The sequence below is a fragment of the Littorina saxatilis genome, linkage group LG15 (genome assembly GCF_037325665.1).
Source record: "Littorina saxatilis isolate snail1 linkage group LG15, US_GU_Lsax_2.0, whole genome shotgun sequence".
Classification (NCBI taxonomy): Eukaryota; Metazoa; Mollusca; class Gastropoda; order Littorinimorpha; family Littorinidae; genus Littorina; species Littorina saxatilis.
The window spans coordinates 28,464,136-28,486,943 of NC_090259.1; the positions used below are offsets into that span (position 1 = coordinate 28,464,136).

A 22,808-nucleotide genomic window follows, 5' to 3' on the forward strand; every position below is an offset into this window, starting at 1 on the left:
CTTTATTGATCATACACTCCATGGCTTTGTTAAAATTATAACAAGTCGCGTAAGGCGAAAATACAACATTTAGTCAAGTAGCTGTCGAACTCACAGAATGAAACTGAACGCACTGCCATTTTTCAGCAAGACCGTATACTCGTAGCATCGTCAGTCCACCGCTCATGGCAAAGGCAGTCAAATTGACAAGAAGAGCGGGGTAGTAGTTGCGCTAAGAAGGATAGCACGCTTTTCTGTACCTCTCTTTGTTTTAACTTTCTGAGCGTGTTTTTAATCCAAACATATCATATCTATATGTTTTTGGAATCAGGAACCAACAAGGAATAAGATGAAAGTGTTTTTAAATTGATTTCGACAATTTAATTTTGATAATAATTTTTATATATTTAATTTTCAGAGCTTGTTTTTAATCCAAATATAACATATTTATATGTTTTTGGAATCAGAAAATGATGGAGAATAAGATGAACGTAAATTTGGATCGTTTTATACATTTTTATTTTTTTTTACAATTTTCAGATTTTTAATGACCAAAGTCATTAATTAATTTTTAAGCCACCAAGCTGAATGCAATACCGAAGTCCGGGCTTCGTCGAAGATTACTTGACCAAAATTTCAACCAATTTGGTTGAAAAATGAGGGCGTGACAGTGCCGCCTCAACTTTCATGAAAAGCCGGATATGACGTCATCAAAGACATTTATCGAAAAAAAAAAAAAAACGTCTGGGGATTTCATACCTAGGAACTCTCATGTCAAATTTCATAAAGATCGGTCCAGTAGTTTAGTCTGAATCGCTCTACACACACACACAGACACAGACACACACACACGCATGCACGCACGCACATACACCACGACCCTCGTCTCGATTCCCCCCCTCTACGTTAAAACATTTAGTCAAAACGTGACTAAATGTAACAAGAAGGGCAAAGCCCATACGACTCACATGCTTGACCTTGACCTTTACATGACCTTGACCTTCAGGGTCAAGGTCAAATAACTAAACCTAGCATGGAACACAAAGCTGTTAATTCAAGACATAGGAAGTACAATGGTGCTTATTGGCTCTTTCTACCATGAGATATGGTCACTTTTAGTGGTTCACTACCTTATTTTGGTCACATTTCATAAGGGTCAAAGTGACCTTGACCTTGATCATATGTGACCAAATGTGTCTCATGATGAAAGCATAACATGTGCCCCACATAATTTTTAAGTTTGAAACAGTTCCATAGTTCAGGGTCAAGGTCACTTCAACATATACTGTATACAATCCAACTTTGAAGAGCTCCTGTGACCTTGACCTTGAAGCAAGGTAAACCAAACTGGTATCAAAAGATGGGGTTTACTTTGCCCTATATATCATATATAGGTGAGGTATTCAATCTCAAAAACTTCAGAGAAAATGGGAAAAATGTGAAAAATAGCTGTTTTTTAGACAACATTTATGGCCCCTGCGACCTTGACCTTGAAGTAAGGTCAAGATGCTATGAATGTTTTTTGGGGCCTTGTCATCATACACCATCTTGCCAAATTTGATACTGATAGACTGAATAGTGTCCAAGAAATATCCAACGTTAAAGTTTTCCGGACGGACGGACGACTCGGGTGAGTACATAGACTCACTTTTGCTTCGCATGTGAGTCAAAAATGAATGTGAATAAAATGCTGTTTAAACCAATAGCATGTGTGTTTTGCCAAGACTATGGCTGTTGCTTGCTCAATACATGTTTGGAGAATGTTGGGTGAATGTGTGTTCACAAGCCTGCATGTGTGCATGTGCATAGCTATTTGTGTGTGTGTGTGTGTGTGTGTGTGTGTGTGTGTGTGTATGTGTGTGTATGAGAACTACTCCGTGCACATCTCCTGTTTTGTAACCCAAAATAAAAAGGCTGGCTGGGTTTCAACTGACTAGCTAACTAAATTCATCAACTAACTAACTAGCTAACTAAATTCATCAAAAACTTACTAGCTAAATAAATTCATCAACTAAGAAGCCTACCACAAGGCTCCCCAACATCGGCTTCACACAACACATCAGTGCCAACACTATTTACAACAACCTAGACCGACAAAACTGCCCATACATACCTTGGTCTGCGTGAGCACAATGGTGAAGACGGAGTGTGAGCGACTACTCTTGTCGTTCATCCCTGTCGCTGCTGTGGCACGGTTCTTGGTGCCCAGAGTGATCCACCCCTGAAACATATCACATCTAAGTAATATATAGAATAATAATAATAATAATAATAAATAAGCATTTATACAGCGTAACATCATAACTTTACAATTATGCTCTTTGCGCTTGACACATTTAAAATTAAAACACAGTTATACAAGCATTTACATCTATATTCATAGTCAGCAACGCTTAATTAAAAGCATACACCATCAAACATACATTACAACTGCGAACGCCAAGAAGAAGAAGAAACATACATTACAAACGATTCTTCCTTTAACTAAGTAATAAAAACATGAATAAAATAGCTAGTGAAAACAAGGAAATACCATATATATATATTCAGTGTTTTTCACAGCCTCCCCCGAAATCAGCATATGTGGCGGGAATGGCAGGGTAAAAACGGTAATACGCGTACAAATCCAGTCGTGCAAAAAAAACCCATGAGTGAACGTGGGAGTTTCAGCCCATGAACGAAGAAGAAGAAGAAGAAGAAGAGAGAAGTTCCCAGACTCATAGGGAAAAAGGTCAGTTGGACATGGATTGAACATATGAATAGGTCCAAATGACGTCCTGGTTTGTCCGCTCAGTGGAAAAATTAATGGTCAGAAGACCCCCTACATGTTAAAACAATCCGACAGTCGACCAGTCTGGGTCAGAACAATGCATCAGATCAAGTAAAATATGCATCAATGACCGAAGACCGAGGCGTGGAACAAGACTGTATACTAGTTACTACAACACAAAAACATACAAATACATGTTTGTTTATATTTCTGGATTAAATACTCTGACATTTTTTTCTAACAGTAGCTTGCAACTAATAAAACAATATCTGTAAACAGAATAAATTGACATGGTTTTAATGTTCATAAAAAAACAACTAAAATGAGCGACAACATTTTTCTTTTAATATAGCAATAGTTGAACAAAGACATCCAGCAGTTTGCCAGATATTACTAATTGTTAGGCAACGCTACCGTTGCTGAACTTTGGTTCAGTTTTGTGTGTTGCATGTAGTTGACTTATTTGTACTTTGTGGGAAAGTACCGATATTATATTTTGTAAACACAATATTTATGTTTGGACGAGAATGCAGGTGAACTTTCTAGTCCTGTCAAAACAAGTTGTTTACCACGTTGTTTTGAGTCGTGGGTTCGTGGCGTTCGCTCGGATTAAGTGCGTCGGCGCTTTTGATGTACGTCACAGAGAATGTCACTATTCTAGTCCATGGACAGTTCATCTAATTTTAGTTGTATCATGTTCGGTCTGGAATATTCTCGAGATTGAGTATTTACTATATAGGCCAGCGCGATTTGTATGTTAAGAGGCTTTGAGTTCTGCTACGATGTGCAGTTGTATGTATGGAATGCTAAATAAATCCTCGAACTCAATTTGACGAGTTGTTTTCTGCTGCTGCGAAGACGGGCGACGTAGAATAAAAGAACACAACTATACGACGTTTGAGAACTTGTGGCAATCTCAAGTGTCGTGTAACACTAATAACAAGAAGAGCAAACGCTCGATCGAGTCACTTTCGCAGTTCTGAATATTATATGAGGCATCAGATGGACAGGAAGAAATTGCTATTCACAACACAATACAGATGTAAATAATTTGATGTAAAGAATAATCCTATAAAGTTTGAATCAAATCCGATGAATAGTTTCAGAGATATGATATTTCAATTTTTTTCCTTCAAGACATACCTGTGACCTTGAAAAAGGTCAAAGGTCACCAAAGCAGACGTCAAAGTGTAGAGGTCACTGGGAGTCACGTTCACATAAAATTTGAGCCCGGTCACTTTTATAGTTTCCGAGAAAAGCCCAACGTTAAGTTGTGTGTTGCCGAACAGAAAAGGGTAGTTATCTCCCTTGTTTTTCTGATAACGTTCGTAAAAGGCTACAGATGTAAATACTTTGATGTAAAGAATAATCCTACAAAGTTTCAATCACATCCGATGAACTTTGTCAAAGATATAAAATGTCTAATTTTTCCTTTGACGCTGACCTGTGACCTTGAAAAAGGTCAAAGGTCAACGAAACCATCGTTAAAGTGTAGAGGTCATTGGAGGTCACGACTAAACAAAATATGAGCCCGATCGCTTTGATAGTTTCCGAGAAAAGTCCAACGTTAAGGTGGTGTCTACGGACGGCCGGCCGGACGGCCGGCCGGACAGACTAACACTGACCGATTACATAGAGTCACTTTTTCTCAAGTGACTCAAAAAGAGTTAATAAATCTGTCATGAAAAAAAGCATGGAGACAATAACAATCACAGAGTAGAGACTTCATACACATGTACTTAAAAGTTAAAACTCCTGACTTTCTCAATTTTTGTGGAAGTTGCATTGGCAACATCTGACAGTCTATTACAATACACTGACCATGAGAGCTACAACTACACCCAGTTCTCACCTCTACATCTTCAAAAGAGTTGACCACAAAAGTGGACAGTCCTTCCACGTAAGGTCCCAACACTGGGTGTTCTCGCACCTTCAACTGAGGAAAAAAGAAAGACGTAAAGTTCAGTTGAGAACAGGAGTTATTGACAAAGTCCTTGAAGTTGAACAACCAAATAAATTACCAATGATCATACTCTGTTGTTGTAATACCTGGACACAAACAGACACTGAATCATGTTCACTCATACTGATGCACACTTAGAAGTAAAAGAATAATGTTAACAGCACACACACACACACTGATTATTCTTCTTCTTCAGCGTTCAAGAATTTTCTGGTTACGTGTGAGCTCGTTTGCCCATTTGGGTTCCCCAAACTATACTCTGAGAGCATAGTCAGCTTCACTCCGCTTTCGTTGAGTAGGCATGCTGGGTATTTTCGTGTTTCCATAACCCACCGAACTCTGACATGGATTACAGATCTTTTCCGAGCGCACTTGGTCTTGTGCTTGCGTGTATACACGAAGGGGGTTAAGTCACTAGCAGGTCTGCACATAAGTTGACCTGGGAGATCGGAAAAATCTCCACTCTTAACCGACCAGGTGGCAGCGACCGGGATTCGAACTCACGACCTCCCGATTAGGAGGCCGACGTCTTACCACCACGCCACTGCACCCGTCACACACTGATTAAAGTTCAACCTAACATTTCAGTTTCTACAAATATTTAATCTTACTGAAGTCTTACAGTAACTTGAGTGAGCCAAAACTGTGCACGCATGATGCATCATTTGCTTGATAATGAGCAAAGCGCTATTTATTTGCTTTCTCTTTTCCAACTTACCGTTGCTTTCTTTCCATTTTTCTCTTTGGAAGACGCCAGCAGATCATGAATCTTCTCATTGTAGATCTCAAAGAAGCTGATCTCTACACTGATCTTCACCTGAAACAAAGAAAAAAAGATCATGTTCACATTTAAACATGGTTCAAAACTGAAACAATCTACAGAGCAGTCATCTGCATGCAGCTGGAAACAAGTTCAGTGAGCGATACCTGCTTGACCATGACCGCAAACACAAAACACCTGCAAAGTTAAATCAGAGAGGACATGTGGAGGAGGTAACAGGGAGGGAGAGAGGGAGCAATAAGACAGTTGTTTGTGTTTGCCTGTTCTTCAGAGAGAGAGAGAGAGAGAGAGAGAGAGAGAGAGAGAGAGAGAGAGAGAGAGAGAGAGAGAGAGAGAGAGAGAAAGAGAGAGAGAGAGAGAGAGAGAGAGAGAGAGAGAGAGAGAGAGAGAGAGAGAGAGAGAGAGAGAGAGAACAGTTTTATTATATTTCTGCTCTCTCTTTCTGACTCATGTCGTCACTTCCAAAGGAGTATGTAGTTTGTAGTCTCTTTTCACCCTAGCATGTGTGTTTATTTTTCTGTTGAATTGAAGTGATTGCATTGTGATGGAAGACTATCATGTTCATGAAGCATTTAAATATAATTCAACACTGGGTAGGTAAATGAAACAATTTAACCCGTACAACAGCAAAGTATTTTGTTACCTAAAGTCTGCATGAGCACAACAATAAAAAAACATTACCCTGCAAACAAAGTCTGCATTACAGGGTTTCATTTACCAGTGCGCCCTGCGCCATTGGCGCATTAAATCTGAAAATGTCCCATCACAATTCCCTTCAGTGCGTCAAAAGGCGCATTGAGATTACATACCACTGCGCCACCAAATGTAGACTTTACATCGGATTAAACACACACACACACACACACACACACACACAGATAACACGATATAGCGACTAATTCTCAAATGGCACCATATTGCACCATTTTGCATCTTTGGTCAAAACGCGTACAGGCCTCTTTGGCGCTTCTTGCCTTCGACTATGTCCCATCGGAATTCGGTTGAGTGGGACAAATGTCCCATTGCCTTTTTCTCCCAGGCTAAACGCTGGCATTAAACACTAACCGACATGAACAGACATTTATTCCACAAGCAATGGCGTCACATAGCATACACAGGGATTGGCTTGAGTTTTGTCCACTAGAGGTCCATTGACTGACTCAGCCATGAATCAATCAGTCATTTTGCAAACCAATCAGTCAAGAAAAAAACCTTTCCTTCCACCATGGGACTGCCGCAATTGTGCATTACGGCAGTGAGGAGAAACTTCTGAAAGTTGTTTACAATGTACAAATGAGAGGAAAATTCAATTCATTTCTTCATTTTCTTGTTTATTTTCCAATGGCAATGTTCTTAGTCTTACACGAAGAGGAATAAAAGGTCTGAGGACACAATAACCATATTTATTTCAATTAAGTAAGGAAGGGGAAAAAAAACGAAAAAAAAACCAGCAGACAAAAATAAGACGAGCTGACTGACTCTGCTGCATGTCTATCGGTCAGTTGACGGATTGAGACCCATGTGTGTCGGTCTTTTCCGAATTTAACATGGCAAAAGACCAATGACCGACGCCCAAGCCAATCCCTGCACACAGCTGATAGTATAACACTATCTAAACAACAAAAAGGTGCCAGAAATTAGCACTCAATGACTCATGTCTTAATTTGTTATGAAAACATCACCGCCAGACACGCTCCACTTTACCCAAAATGTAACCTCACATTCGTCCACTCACAACAGTCGTCACAACTCTTGACCCTATCATCGACCAATCACAGAAATGGTCACAGTGCCAACACATTAGTGAGATCTTTGACCAGTCAGGGGTAAGCCCTAACAGTCCACTGGCAACTCAATGGTCATTTCTGTGGCTGGGGGTGTAATGCGTACTAATGGCTTTTTAGAATGTACATTCAGGGCACTGAGTGTGTAAAACCACTGAGCACTATGAGACAGCCAAGAATAATATTTTCTGTGACTAATGTAGCAATTTGGTCAATACTGCAGTATGAATGCAGAAGGGCCAGAGAGATTATAGGCCTGAATACTAACTCCTGCCCTTGTAGCGTGGACAAAAGGGGGAAAACCAGTGCTCATGTAAACACAGTAACAGTAACAGAGTCTAACTTACTTCAATCTGTGACAATGAGATTGTGCCTAAAAGTTCCCTGTTCAACCATTTTGTTTGCTTCCGAACCCTAGAACTTTTTTTTAACACTTAAAAAAACAAAACATACAATTTGATTTTGCAGACTTAACAAAAAAAGCGAGTCTTCTAAGACATCCAAGGGGTCACACAGCTCAGACACCAGTGATGGCGCTAGTATTTTTCAAACTGGTACGCAAAGTTTTATGATGCAAACTGTCCAGAAAGAAAACGGTAGGCTGGTCATTGGAACCAGTAAGAGTCCAACTCAGAGTACTGGTTTTGTTGTTTTACCAGCGAAAAAAAACGGTAGTTCTAAAAGTCAACCAGTAGGTCATATCGGCAGCCAATTTTGTTCCGGTATTTTCTCATTTCAACCGGTAAAATACCGGTAATTACCGGTTAACGCCAATACCGGACACATGAGAGTTACAGCCAATACAAAGTTTCATGCGCTTGGGAAAAAAAAGAAGACTTTAAGTTTAACCCTAAAAAAAAGGTCCCAACCATAACTTTTTTGTGTTCTTGTCATTGGAAACAAACATCTGTTAACCAACTGCTAGATAACACTAGTCATATGCATGCTGTAAGGCAAGTGTAGCTATGTTCTTGTCATAATTGTAACCATTGTAAGAACTTGGATACAGCACTGAATCTCAAGAGCTGTGTCAGTGTGCGGGTATGTACATGTATGTACACTCAAGTATCGGCCTCTCTGACAACGTTTGCTAAGCTGTTCATATTGTATATGTCTGAGCCACTTGACTAGTCGTCTTCCTTTCCTACATGACTCAGTGATAATGCACGCAAACTGATTACCTAAAATCTTGCCAATGTTTTGTGAGTCGTTCTACAAAGATGGGTACAATTTTGTGAGCTTAATTTTCAGTCCTTTTAATTTAATGCTTATGATGTATATAAAATGGATAACCAGTCAAACGAAGTCCAAAATACAGCGATTATATTATATTACATGTCTAAAAAAAAAAATGTATCAGATGAAATATTAACATGCCGGAACGACTGGCAGGTGCTTTCATTAATGGCATTTTGACACCATTTTTTGGTAAAATACGGTAAACTTGCGGTCAATGCAATCTGTGGTAAACTGACCTTGTCTTTATTGCTGGCTCTGACCGCTCTGCTGAACAGCTCCTCACAGAACCTGGGGATGATGCCAGTGTCTTGACCATGCCCCATGATGCTGCACAAATATGAAGAACACACAAAGCTTATACAGCAGTACAGACCAGGCATGGGAATTGATTGAAAGAAAAATCTCGGAAAACTAGGGAAAACTAGAATTTTTCTGAAATCTAGTTAAAAATCTGTGCAATCTAGCGCATTCTGCGAGTATGTTTCATGAATTTTACACAGCAAAACACTTGACCATATTTAATGCATGTTTTGTATTGCCAGTTACCAACGATCATTTTAATCTTTTAACTTAATTAATATTTTTGAATGCACTGTGACTTACTCTTTGTTTGCAAAAGTGACTCACGCAGGCGGAATCTTACTAAAAGAGAGGACGGTTTTATGGAGGACATTAGTCATACTAAGGCAGATTGTCTCAGTTTTTCGATTTTGTTCCTCGATATTTTTCTCGGAAGAGGAATTTTTTCTCTCGGAGGACTTATGTGTAGCTTTTCTCAGAAATCCTCAGATTCGAGGACAATTCCCATGCCCGACAGACCTACATTCTTGTACATAAATTCTCTAGGGATGCTCAGAGCTAGAAATACCAACTTCACTCTCAGAACAGTGACTTTCCAAACACCACTTTCGGTGCTTGGAGTTGTTTTTGGGGTGGGTTTTTTTTTTGCGGAGGGTGAGGTGGGGGATTCTTTTATGCTTATTGTCCTGGGGATAGCATGCAGTGATGGACTTGGCTGCCACTGTCAGAATTCTCACCAGGTCTTCCGTAAAACTTTCACAAGGATGAAACTGATTTGAAAGCAGAAAACAACACAAAAAACAGAAAAGTGTTCTGTTCGCTTGCCAGATTTTCTTATTACCACTGCAGGCAAGCCCGCAATTTGTTTCTGATTGTCAGCCCATGTATACTTGTGAACGAATCACCCACCCTTTAACTTAACATCTCCAAACATGTTTGCAAACATTTCCAGACCTGTGCATGACTTGACCCAACATGTAAGGCCAAAAAAAAAAGTCTCTTTACGGTATCCCGACCGACCCTATTTTTTCGCGCAACCTTAGACCTTTCTTTTGCATTTGGGAAAAAAAAAGAAAAAAAAAAGTGTTTTTTTTTTTGCAAAATAACTTAAAAATATGTTTTTTGAAAAAAAAAATCCCGACCTACTGACCCTATTTTTTGGGCCTATGTTACCGTAAACAGAATAGTATAAGATGTTTGATGGGTTGTTGACAGACCAGCTTTTTTGTCGGTCTGAGGGGGAGCATATCGTCTTTTGTTTCATATTTATTGACCAAGGCCGAAGGCCGCGGTCAATAAATATGAAACAAAAGTCGATATGCCCCCCGAGGACCGACAAAAAAGCTGGTCTGTCAACAAACCACCAAACATCGTTTTTGTCATCATTTTGGTAGTGAGAAAATAAGTGCACAATCAACCCAGGGAGCCATGCTTTGAAACACGGGTTCCGTGCTGATAACCACACGAGTCCCGGTTTGATAACCACTGGCAATCAACGATAGCCGTGGAGCGAGGATTATCAGAATGAGCTGGCGTGTGAAAGCAACTTTCTGTGTTTTTGAGTTCATTAAATGTTGGGATGAATATGTCAGGTTTGAGGATGCACAGTTCTGTAGGTTCATCTCGGTATTCCACCCCTCGGCTTTCTGTTGTAAATATTAAGCTGAGTGATCGAATGTGGAAGCTACGTTTGGTCAAAGGTCACAGAAGATTTGCGTCGTGCAGCGAAGGAAAGAATCGCGATCTTGTTTCTGACTCAGTACCTCTTTGTTTTTCATTAGACCTGTCATTCTGCTTGCTCGGCTTTGTTAGATGTTTGCATATCTTGTTGCTATTTTCTTTGCTTTTATTATTGTTTCTTATTTGTGCTTCGTTTATCGATACAACGTCTTGTGCACGGGTCAAAATGTGTGTGTCAGGGGTCGTTTTACTTGAACTTGACGTTCGGTCTGTGTATCGAAACACAGATACACGCACTCCATGACTCTGTAAGAAGACAAAACATATCGCTAGGTTTCATTTGTTTTTGATGAATGTATGACCTTTCATGAAGTAGTTTTGCCTTTTGTTTACTTTTGCCAGTTCTGTTTTGGAACTTTGCAAAGCAGTGTCGTGTCGTCTGTTTAGGTCTGGGGAAACACCAATGAAAAGAGCCGAAGAATCCCCGAGCGTTTCTATTGGGTTTGCTTTTGATTATCCATGTATAACCTGCTTCCTGCAACTATGGTGACCCGGGGATTTATTGCCTGGGGAACATGAGATTTATTTGCCAGGTGCTTGTGAATGAAAACTCGTGAAAATGATGAGAATCTTTTTTTGTTGGCCTAATCCCTTTTTGCAGAACATTATTTCCAAACAATAACAGCAAAGAGAATGGTGGTAAGGCAAAAAATAAATAAAAAATAGGTGTGGTTAAGGTAACATAGCCAAAAAAAAATAGGGTAGGAAGGTAGGCAATCACTTTTTTTTGTTCTAATGTGTACAAATTAAACCTACTTGACAGGGAAATAAGTGTGCGACTCGGGCGCTTTCGCTTTCATTGCGTTTTCTGCACTCGTTTTCTTGTTTTTTTGTGTGTTTTTTGACAAATGTAATAAAAAGTTATAGGGTCGGCCCCTAAAAATAGGGTAGGTCGGGTTACCGTAACCACACCTATTTTTTTTTTTAAGGCCTAAGCCAGGGACAGCCCAGGGCAGTGAATAAGTCAATACAGGCACTGAGGCAGACTGGCATTGTGCTGCACTACAATGGTAGTACTACACACCTAGATCAGCACTAAAGCAGCTTAGCTCACATTCCCAGTTCTCTACACTCCGACTGTGACACCCACCAGTCAGTCACTGAAAGTCTTCAGACAGTCTGTGAAAATCATTATCTTCAGGCTCGTTTCTATCAGTATCACTATCAGTTCTAACGTCGTGCAAGGTGTGACAATGCCTCATTGCCTGTGGTGTTTAAAACTCAAGTTGATACAGGGTCAATGTTTGAACAATCCCTCAAGTGGTCCCTCTCCCAGAACTAATAGTAATTGATCAATACATCAATATTGGAAGCAAGTGAATAAGGCCGTGAGGGCCTGAAATGTTTATTCCAATTCCATGACACAAACTGGCTCAGATTAAGGGCAATTGGTGCCAGATACTCCACCAAAAAATTGTCACAATTAACAAGTCTCTACATTTTATTTTTAACATATTGCCTCTTTGACACACGGCATCCATTCACAATACATCGACCTTTTTTTCTCTCCTTGACATCCAAAATAATTTTTGTTGCTATTGCCTTAAAATCATCATACATGTACCATGAAACATTAGACCTGATGATTTTGTATTTAGTTTAGTTTTGGGGACAGTGTAAACAAAACAGATCCCTGCTCAACTTCAAGAAAATGACTGTTGAATCCAGGCGGTATGAACAGACTTGGCTACTGTTCTGAGCTCCGACAACAAACTTCTTCCTCGTCAATATTGAGACAGGGGCTAATCTTATCTGTTTTCCATCTTGACAATGCTCTTTTGTACCGCTGAACCTTTCTCTGTGAATGATCGCTATCACCTAGGTTCAAACACTCCCTGTGAATGCTAGACAATTTTGTGATTGGCAACACATTATGGCATTATTGTCAGATACACAGCTGTAGCCTGCCCCAGGCGTACGCAGAACAATCGTTTATAAGCATTTGGTCAATTCGTAGGACTTCAAATTTGTAAATTACTTTCTTCTTCTTCTGTGTTCCCAGTGTAAATTACTTTCAAGTTTTTGGCATTTCATTTTCACAGTGTTTTATACTTGTAGTTATAATTCAAAGAAACCATGCAAACATTCTGCTGCAGTCAACAGCTTATACACTTCTTCTTCTGCGTTCGTGGGCTGAAACTCCCAAGTACACTCGTGTTTTTTTGCACGAGTGGAATTTTACGTGTATGACCGTTTTTTACCCCGCCATTTAGGCAGCCATACGCCGTTTTCGGAGGAAGCATGCTGGGTATTTTCGTGTTTCTATAACCCACCGAACTCGGACATGGATTACAGGATCTTTTTCGTGCGCACTTGGTCTTGTGCTTGTGTGTGCACCAGGCCTTGACATTAACTTTTCTGACAACTTGCCCTGTCGGGCAAGTACACATCAAAACTACTTGCCCCATTTTTTTTTACTTGCCACAATAAACTAAATAGAGAATGAGATATAAAACAATAAAACGGAGTAACGCAAACAGTAACACACTGACTCCGTAAGCCAAGATGAGAGGAATTTCCGGTCACGACAGGCCTCGAATGCCTTCTTCTGGGATTTTCGTTTCGAACCATCGTCTGTGTCATCTACACCGCGCTTTGAAGTTGTTAAAAAGGAAAACATCGACGACTGCGAAGCCATTTTGAACTGTGCTTCTCAGTTTTCAGATAGCTCTTCATTGATTGGCTCTTAGCCGTGACCTAAACCAATGAGAAGCCGCGTTAGATTAAAGAAATGTCACCAAATCGGAAATTCCTGAATGGGGTGAATACATGAACGAAAGCATTTCCGGTTAGCAGAAGCGATCGATAACATTGGGGGAAACATTGGAAGAGTCTTGTTCTTCGGAAGTTTGGTCCTTTGTACGCCAAGGTATTTGAATACATTTTAATTTTCACTGAGGCCTAAAAAAAAAATAGGTGTGGTTACGGTAACCCGACCTACCCTATTTTTGGGGGCCGACCCTATAACTTTTTATTACATTTGTCAAAAAAATACCCCAAAAAACAAGTAAACGAGTGCAGAAAACGCAATGAAAGCGAAAGCGCCCGAGTCGCACACTTATTTCCCTGTCAAGTAGGTTTAATTTGTACACATTAGAAAAAAAAGTTTTAAAAAAAAAAGTGATTGCCTACCTTCCTACCCTATTTGTTTTGGCTATGTTACCGTAACCACACCTATTATTTTTTTTGGCCTGACATATTGTCACTTGCCCCGTCGGGCAGCTGGTCATAAGGTTTACTTGCCCGACAGGTTCAAACGCTTGCCCCGGGCTGTCGGGCATTCGTTATTGTCGAGCCCTGTACACACGGGGGTGTTCGGACACCGAGGAGTCTGCACACAAAGTTGACTCTGAGAAATAAATCTCTTGCCGAAAGTGGGGACGAACTCACGCTGACAGCGGCCAACTGGATACAAATCCAGCGCGCTACCGACTGAGCTACATCCCCGCTTAGCTTATACACAATTTCCCTCACAAAATGTCTAAATGACACACCTGTAACTTTTTCCACTGCCAGTCTGGCCATAAGCAAACAGACAGGTGTTGTAACCTTCGAAGGCTTTTCCCAGCAGCGGCTGAGCAAGACTGGTGTAAACCTGGCCCTGGCACGCAAAATCCCCATTTTCCTGATCAAATGACCAGAAGGAGAAGTCAAAGGCGAATCTATGAACATTGCCACCGTCTGTCGTCACCGTTGTTTCATTGCCGCCCATTGACACCACCCGCTTCACGTTGGGGTCAGAGAGCTCTCTGAAAATGAAATACACAGGCACACCTGTTCATTACTTAATATCTTAATACATATTATGAAAAATAATAATAATAAAGGGAGCATTTAACTTCCTTTTTGCAAAAATTGATGGATACTGAATACTGAGAAATTATATCAAAGTTTGTCTTCATTTATACTAAAAAATAAAATAAGTTATGTCCAACCATACAAGTTACAACAGTCCAGAAAAACAAAAGGGAGGGAGGGGGTACGGGTGGGTAAGTCAGTGGGTGGGGTTGGGGCATAGGTAGAGGAAAAAGATGATAAAACAATTAATTATAAGTACAGCAACGATAACATTAACAACAACAACAAAAAGCCATGCATGTTTTCACATGTATCTGTATACATGTATTTGGTCCTGAAATTTCATACATGTTATTGTTACATACTCTACAATTAAAAATCAACAGCTTGAACATTACAAGGATCACGATAAGTTAAAGTGCATGCAGCAATTTTACGGGAAGATTTGGCAACGGTTAACTTAAAACCACAGAACAAAATTGTACAAATATGACCATCCCCTCCTCCAGCTCATAGTACATGAAATACTCGGAGTCATAGTATTCCCCTTCTCCCGGCATCCTTCTAACAAGGTCTCTCTTCAGATTTAAAGTGTAAGAAAAGCGGTTCTGCTTCCCATCAGGAGGTGCCCCAGCCCCCTGGCTTGACCAATACTGATAAAGGAGGTGTGATAAGTGTGGTCAGCATGTGTGACCAGCTTCAAACAGGCAAAGCCAATGGACCATGAAGGGAAGGTTAAGGGGCCATTGATTCCATGATTGAGAACTGATTGTACACATCTCCCCATGTAGTCAAAACCTGTTGTACTAACCAAGTGAATGGTGCCTCTTGCATAGCACTATCAGGGTGAAATAACAGTAGACCTACACTGACCTTTTCTGCTTTAGTCTGTACTGGTGATACTGATACTGATAAAGACATTTACAACCATGTTTGTTTACGCCAAGAAAAAGAATAGTGACGGTTAAGGTTACCTCATACCTGTCAGTGTCTGTAAAAATATAATTTAGTACTCAGTAAAAGAATTGCCAACTTTTGTAATGTAATCTATTACTTTATAATTTACTAATGTCGTAATGATCAATTTCACCTGAGGTTTACAATTCAGTAACACTATCATCAACAGTGATTAACACACATGCAGTAACACTACCATAACCCCAATGACTACATTATCAAAATGTACGTTACACAAGAATATCATCAATCATGCTCAGCAAAACCAAACGCAATCCTGTTAATCCAGGTTTCCCAATTGCTTCGTTTCCGGCCGATTTATGTGGAGCACGTGATGCGCACAAAACATATTGGCCGTCTAGAAGTGTCGTCTGCGCAATTATCGCGGCGGCGCCCGCGGCTTTCTTGACCGCCAAGGACGACCGCGCACGTTGTGATACGTCATTTGTTAGACCTCAATTGTTATCACTCACCTCTGACTATACGGTCTCACTCGGACTGCAACCATGATGCTGCAGCTGTCTTCTCCCTCCCCACCATCTGCCTCCGTCATGGAATCATCGGTTCCTGGAATTAAATCCAAGTACGGTTTCCTTGGAGTTTCCATTTGCACAGACCGATAACAATCAGGAGTTTCAAACACTCTTGTCTCCAGTGTGTGTCGTCTCAACTGGTGTTGGGGAGGTGTGACAAAATTTTGTGGAACTTGATCAAGATACTCCTGTGTCGTTCTTCGCACGTTATCATGATTTGGTCTGGTGGGCGTGAACTTTTCAAATTCTTTGATCAACAACGCTGCCTTTGCAGGACGACCTATCGGGGAAGCAAACACGGCATCATCGTCAGTCACTGGTTTAGACTGTTGCACGGTTTTCATCCTGGGGGTTCTTGTGTCGTCTGTCTTTTCCACATTCTCCTTGTTTTCTGCTTCCTCCCTCGACTCTTGGCCCTTTGCCTGACGAGTTTGACAAGCTGGAGTCAAACCCTTACCAGAGATCACATTACTAGCAATCTGGTTTTGTGATGCCACACCAGTGTGGGTACTCGCCAAGTTTTTGCTGCCTGTCACTGGTGCTAGCGGATCGCCTTTCATTTTGGCAACAGTTTGCGTTCCACCGATAGAAGTCTCCACCACATTACTGTTGAAACTGACCCCTTTTACGCCCGGACTGTCCACCGGGACATCGGGCAAGTGTCGTTTGCCTCGGGCTTGTTTCATGGGAGACGTATACGCCATCGATCTGTCCGTGTGTTGTCACTGTATCCGTGATGTCTGCGTCTGTCTTCCGATCGGCAGACAAATTTCTGCTATTCAGCAAAATCACCTCACATACATACGTTGAACGTGAGCTACGAAAACATATCTAATCCACCCGAAACTGATTATAACTGCAAAGATGAACCCTCCAAATTCATAACTTCACTCCTTTGCCAAGAAGTTGCAAGTCCATCGATTTGCTGACGAAAGCTGGCCAGCATTCTTCAAACCCTAGGTAGTCTGGGCCAATAACAAGTTCAGTGTGTCTCAGACAAGTATTCCGTGTTAGAGTCAAGAATTCCAACGGTCCGACCATAAGCCTTCCATGAACACATACTACTCTTTCCAGTTCTTTCAGTTGGATTATGCCTAATGAAGCGTGTCTAATCCGTCCAGTGCTGCCGAGTTCATTTTGAATCTCTTTCTCCTCGCCGCCATTCGACTTCCGCTGTGTGCTGTGATTGGTTGCTTTTCAGAAAGGCCTTTGCGCGAGATTTGAAACCTCAAAGACAAAATTCGGCTAAGAAACAAAAACTAAGTAGACTAACAGTTACACAAATTAATGCACGTAGGTGTGCATTATTTAAAGTGTGAATTCTGTAAACCAGACACAAAGCAAACTTACGTCAATTTTAATGAACGCAAGCAACGCTTGGGCACACGAGTGCTCTCCCATTCTCTCTGGTTTGTCTAATTTGCAGAGGTTGTCTCCCATGTTCCGCATTGAGCGACACTGACACTGTCACTGGTTGCACACAAAATGCCGAATGTTTTCGCAGTATCGATTTTGCTTTGATGAATGATGCTTTTGGACATTGGCAAAGTAACCTTGTCTTATAAGAGCTTAGAGGTTTTTTAACTTGTATTTTTTTGTATTTTGATTATTATCATTACAGCGCAAACGTATCTTTTCTCCTCAGTCTTGAAACTGAAGGAAATAAAATGAGGGATATAGGAGGGCCCCAAAGGGTTTAAAATCGTGATCGTGATTGGCGTTTTTTGACCTTTCTGTGACCGTGATTGCCGAAATTTCAATTTCTGTGATCGTGATGGGACTTTGGCCGTGATCCGTGATGACAAAAAAATCAAGTCTCGTGATCGTGATCGTCATTTGTTTTCGTGATCGTGATGGGCATTATTGCAAAGCATTTTATTTTCAACGTATATTTTTCACAGCTGTATCACTCTATGATCCTCTATTCGTCAAGGAGCCAATCCTGATTGAAGGGAAGCAACAACACATTCAGAAATATGATTTTGACAGCAATTGCTTCTCTTTAAGAGAACCAATCACACAAAAAAGGAGATCCAATCAGAAGGCGAATTGCAAAAGTCTGCCAAACTTCATCCAATGGAAGGGCTTCGTGCTAAAGCCTTTTGAGTGCATTCAGTCAAATTCGAATTCGAAGATCAAAAATGGCGTGCAGCGGTACTGTCATCGAACTTCTGTTATATTTTGTGGATTCAAACCAGACCAAAGCAGGCGGCGAGAATGCCTTCCTTGATGGAAAGGTCAGGCTACGGGTCCGTCTTTCCGATCCGAACACGAAATGTCAAGGTATGTTGATCTATTCAGGGCCGGACTAGGTTTGTACTAGGGGGGGGGGGGGGGGGTTACAGATGGGGGTCCAGGGGGCAAAGCCCCTTGGTGGGGGTTGCAAGGGGGCGATGCCCCCTTCAAGCTGAACGTTTTTGGATGTTTCTGGAGGGAAAGGAAGCCTCTCCTTGAACGAAAAAGGTAAATTCGACAGCAAGCTGTATAGGCAATGAAGAAGAATTGAGATTGTAATGTAAGGACTCATACTTTTCATCACAAAAATCGTTGAAGAAAAATGTCTTTCGAAAGGGGGTGAGAGGTGCGATTTCTCCTCGGATTTCATGATGATCCAGATGCAACCCCCCCTCCCCACCCCCTCCCTCCCCCCCAAAAAAAAGCGTTTGGGAGGTACATGTTTAAGCCAGGGAGGAGGGGGGGTTGCGCAACCCCTGTAACCCCCCCCCCCCTAGTCCGGCCCTGTCTATGTTGCTCTATAACTGTTCTGAAAGTAAGCAATTAAAGATCTTGAAATTTGTTCAAGATCTTTGAGTTTGATTGAGATCATTGACATTGTCGACATTGCCACGTCCGGCTGTCACTCGCTCAGTGTGACCTCGACTGGCTCGAGTCTGATGAGTCTGCGTGTAGCCAAAACCGAAACTAGAAATGTGTTTTTCATCCCAGCAACGTAGACACGCTTGGCATAGATTCTAATTGTCGCTTCTTTGCATTAAGCTTGGATTTATTTTAGCGCCTGTAAACTTATCAACAATGGGTTAAATTCAGGAACTATGGCGGGGAGACGTGCCAGTTTGGGTCACTTGATCCTCATGTCAAAGTCGATCAAAGTCATGTTCGTTGGGAATTTTGTTATTATAGACTCTACCATCACACATACATGTACTTTAATTTCAATCCACCCAATATATATATATTCATGTGTGTGGGTGAGGGTGTGGGAGTTGAATGTGTATGAGTGTATATTCCTTCACTTACCTTCATGATTCCTAGACTGACCTTTAGTCAGGATTGGGGGTTACAGGGGTTCCGGAACCCCCCCCCCCCCCCCCCCGGCTGTCAAAAAAAAATAATGCTAACTTTAAAAGAAATAATGAGTGGCTGCTGACACCAGTTGTTCATGTTTAAAATCAAGGATAAGCCATAAATTGTTCATAAAATAGCTAAAACTCTTCAGCTTCTGGGGGGCCTTGCCCATGTACCCCATAAGGTCTACCCCTGGACCCCAGGTTGTAGCCTCCCCCCCCCCGCCCCCCGCCTCTGGCTTAACTGCCCTGGAGTGTATATTCCTGTGAGTGTCTGTATGAGAGAGAGAGAGAGAGAGCGAGAGAAAAAACAATGAAAACAACATTCTTGTAACTGATTACAAATCATGATATGTATTTCTATGTGTGAATGAAAGAGAATTAAAAAAATAATTAAAAAGTGCAACAGTTGTCACTTTGTGTTGAATAAACAATAGATCCAGAGGAGCGAATTACTGTGTGGTTGTGTTTACTTTGACACGTGCTTTCTGTACCTGCAACTTTTACCTTGACCGTGATTTGCCACTGGTGTTCGTGATCGTGAAAACAAAAATCAAGGTAACTGTGATCGTGAAAGCTAAAATTTCCCTTCCCGTGATCGTGATGATACCCCCCCTTTGGGGCCCTCATATAGGTTGCACACTCCGAGTTCTGAATATCGTGCATGTTTTTTCCCTCGGGTCGATTTTCAGGTATTACCGAGCCTCTGGCGACTTGTAAATCGACCCGAGGGAAAATATGCACGATATTCATCGACGAGGTGTGTAAGCTTTTTATCCCATTAGCCTGCCTACTCCGACGTTTTCATTAAAAAACCGAACTTTTTGACACAAACTCTACGAGTGCCTGTTTACTGCTCATCAAACCTTCTGCCACCAAAAATCGTGTTATGTTATATGAGGTCTTATATCGCGCGCGTATCTCCAGACTCGGACTCAAGGCGCAGGGGTCTATTTATGCCGTGTGAGATGGAATTTTTTACACAATATCGACCAGCAGATCGCAGCCATTGCGGCGCATATCCTACTTTTCACGGCCTATTATTCCAAGTCACACGGGTATTTTGGTGGACTTTTTTTTTATTTTTTATCTATGCCTATACAATTTTTCCAGGAAAGACCCTTTTGTCAATCGTGGGATCTTTAACGTGCACACCCCAATGTAGTGTACACGAAGGGACCTCGGTTTTTCGTCTCATCCGAAAGACAAGCACTTGAACCCACCACCTAGGTTAGGAAAGGGGGGAGAAAATTGCTAACGCCCTGACCCAGCCTGGTCGAACTCGCAACCTCTCGCTTCTGAGCGCAAGTGCGTTACCACTTGGCCACCCACTGGGGTGTCTACCTGGGTAACTGGGGTGTCTATCTGGGTTACTGGGGTGTCTATCTGGGTAACTGTGGTGTCTATCTGGGTAACTGGGGTGTCTGTCTGGGTAACTGGGGTGTCTATCTGGGTTACTGGGGTGTCTATCTGGGTTATTTTGTGGTGTCTACCTAGGTAACTGTGGTGTCTATCTGGGTAACTGGGGTGTCTATCTGGGTAACTGGGGTGTCTATCTGGGTGACTGGGGTTTCTATCTGGGTAACTGGGGTGTCTATCTGGGTTACTGGGGTGTCTATCTGGGTAACGGGGTGTCTATCTGGGTTACTGGGGTGTCTACATGGGTTACTGGGGTGTCTATCTGGGTTACTGGGGTGTCTATCTGGGTAACGGGGTGTCTATCTGGGTAACGGGGTGTCTATCTGGGTTACTGGGGTGTCTACATGGGTTACTGGGGTGAGTCTATCTGGGTTACTGGGGTGTCTATCTGGGTTACTGGGGTGTCTATCTGGGTTACTGGGGTGTCTATCTGGGTTACTGGGATCAGTGTTTATCTGGGTAACTGGGGTGTCTATCTGGGTTACTGGGGTGTCTATCTGGTTACTGTGGTGTCTATCTGGGTTACTGGGGTGTCTATCTGGGTTACTGGGGTGTATCTGGGTTACTGGGGTGTCTATCTGGGTAACTGTGGTGTCTATCTGGGTTACTGGGGTGTCTGTCTGGGTTACTGGGGTGTCTATCTGGGTAACGGGGTGTCTATCTGGGTAACGGGGTGTCTATCTGGGTTACTGGGGTGTCTATCTGGGTTACTGGGGTGTCTATCTGGGTAACTGGGGTGTCTACCTGGGTAACTGGGGTGTCTATCTGGGTTACTGGGGTGTCTATCTGGGTAACGGGGTGTCTATCTGGGTTACTGGGGTGTCTACATGGGTTACTGGGGTGTCTGTCTGGGTTACTGGGGTGTCTATCTGGGTTACTTGGGTGTCTATCTGGGTAACGGGGTGTCTATCTGGGTAACGGGGTGTCTATCTGGGTAACGGGGTGTCTATCTGGGTAACTGGGGTGTCTATCTGGGTTACTGGGGTGTCTATCTGGGTTACTGGGTGTCTATCTGGGTTACTGTGGTGTCTATCTGGGTTACTGGGGTGTCTATCTGGGTAACTGGGGTGTCTATCTGTGTAACTGGAGTGTCTATCTGGGTTACCGGGGTGTCTATCTGGGTAACGGGGTGTCTATCTGGGTTACTGGGGTGTCTATCTGGGTAACGGGGTGTCTATCTGGGTTACTGGGGTGTCTATCTGGGTTACTGGGGTGTCTATCTGGGTAACTGGGGTGTCTATCTGGGTTACTGGGGTGTCTATCTGGGTAACGGGGTGTCTATCTGGGATACTGTGGTGTCTATCTGGGTTACTGGGGTGTCTATCTGGGTTACTGGGGTGTCTATCTGGGTTACTGTGGTGTCTATCTGGGTAACGGGGTGTCTATCTGGGTTACTGGGGTGTCTATCTGGGTAACGGGGTGTCTATCTGGGTTACTGGGGTGTCTATCTGGGTTACTGGAGTGTCTCTCTGGGTAACGGGGGTGTCCTAACCCCCTGAGGATCAGCCCTTGCTGGGTTTAAGCAGTGTCTCTCCATTCGCAACAACGCCCGCAAGTTGTTTTTCTTTGTAACGGGATACTTTACGTACTAACAGGCTACTGCAAATATAGGCCATTGGTTGCCTGGAAAATGAGTTCCGTCAAATCTATTTGTGGTTTATTGGTTTAAACATAAGTTTATTTTAACAAGGGTTACAATCATGACATGTATACAAAGTTCACAGAAACAGCAACAAGCTAGAAGCTTATAGTGGTGTTCCTGCATGACAGTACAACATAAGGCGGTAACGGGTGAAAAATTTGTCTCAATAAACCAAATCTATTAATAACGTAATGAACGTTGCATAATGATTATAAAGAAAGACAGTAAAGGAAGGAAGGAGGGAAAGAAGATGAATAAAAGAAGAGGGATGGGTAGGAGATGTGCAGAAGTTAAAGTTGTTGTCCGGCTTGTAGAGCATTTATTCTGACTTGCCCAAAGCGGCCTGAACGTTCAATGAACGAGTGTACGGTGGAAAAAATTTTCCTGTTCAAATCTAAAGAATACTTTCTGTCTCCGTTTAAAAGGTGGGGGAGGTGAATTGTGTGATTAGGGAGGGTATGTATAGTTTCTTGACGTACTTCGCGATAATTTGGACAATCGAATATGAAGTGTTGTACGGATTCGGACGGGAATCCACAGTCACAAGATGCATCTGTAGCAACGTGACGTCTCACTAGATCGTTATTAAGATCACTTA

At 42.0% G+C, this 22,808-nt stretch overlaps 1 protein-coding gene across 1 annotated transcript in view; it reads right to left on the bottom strand.

Moving 5' to 3' along the window:
- The window catches only part of LOC138949003 (kinesin-like protein KIF14), a 57,850-nt gene extending 40,860 nt beyond the window's left edge, over nt 1-16,990 (bottom strand). Inside the window, exons 1-6 of the mRNA XM_070320697.1 lie at nt 15,785-16,990; nt 14,051-14,305; nt 8,753-8,843; nt 5,431-5,529; nt 4,602-4,685; nt 2,093-2,200 (exon numbers count right to left, since the gene is read on the bottom strand). Of these exons, the coding sequence (XP_070176798.1) occupies nt 2,093-2,200; nt 4,602-4,685; nt 5,431-5,529; nt 8,753-8,843; nt 14,051-14,305; nt 15,785-16,548 (1,401 nt within the window). The 5' untranslated portion in view covers nt 16,549-16,990. The remainder of the gene's footprint in view (nt 1-2,092; nt 2,201-4,601; nt 4,686-5,430; nt 5,530-8,752; nt 8,844-14,050; nt 14,306-15,784) is intronic.
- Nucleotides 16,991-22,808: the final 5,818 nt, after the last annotated feature.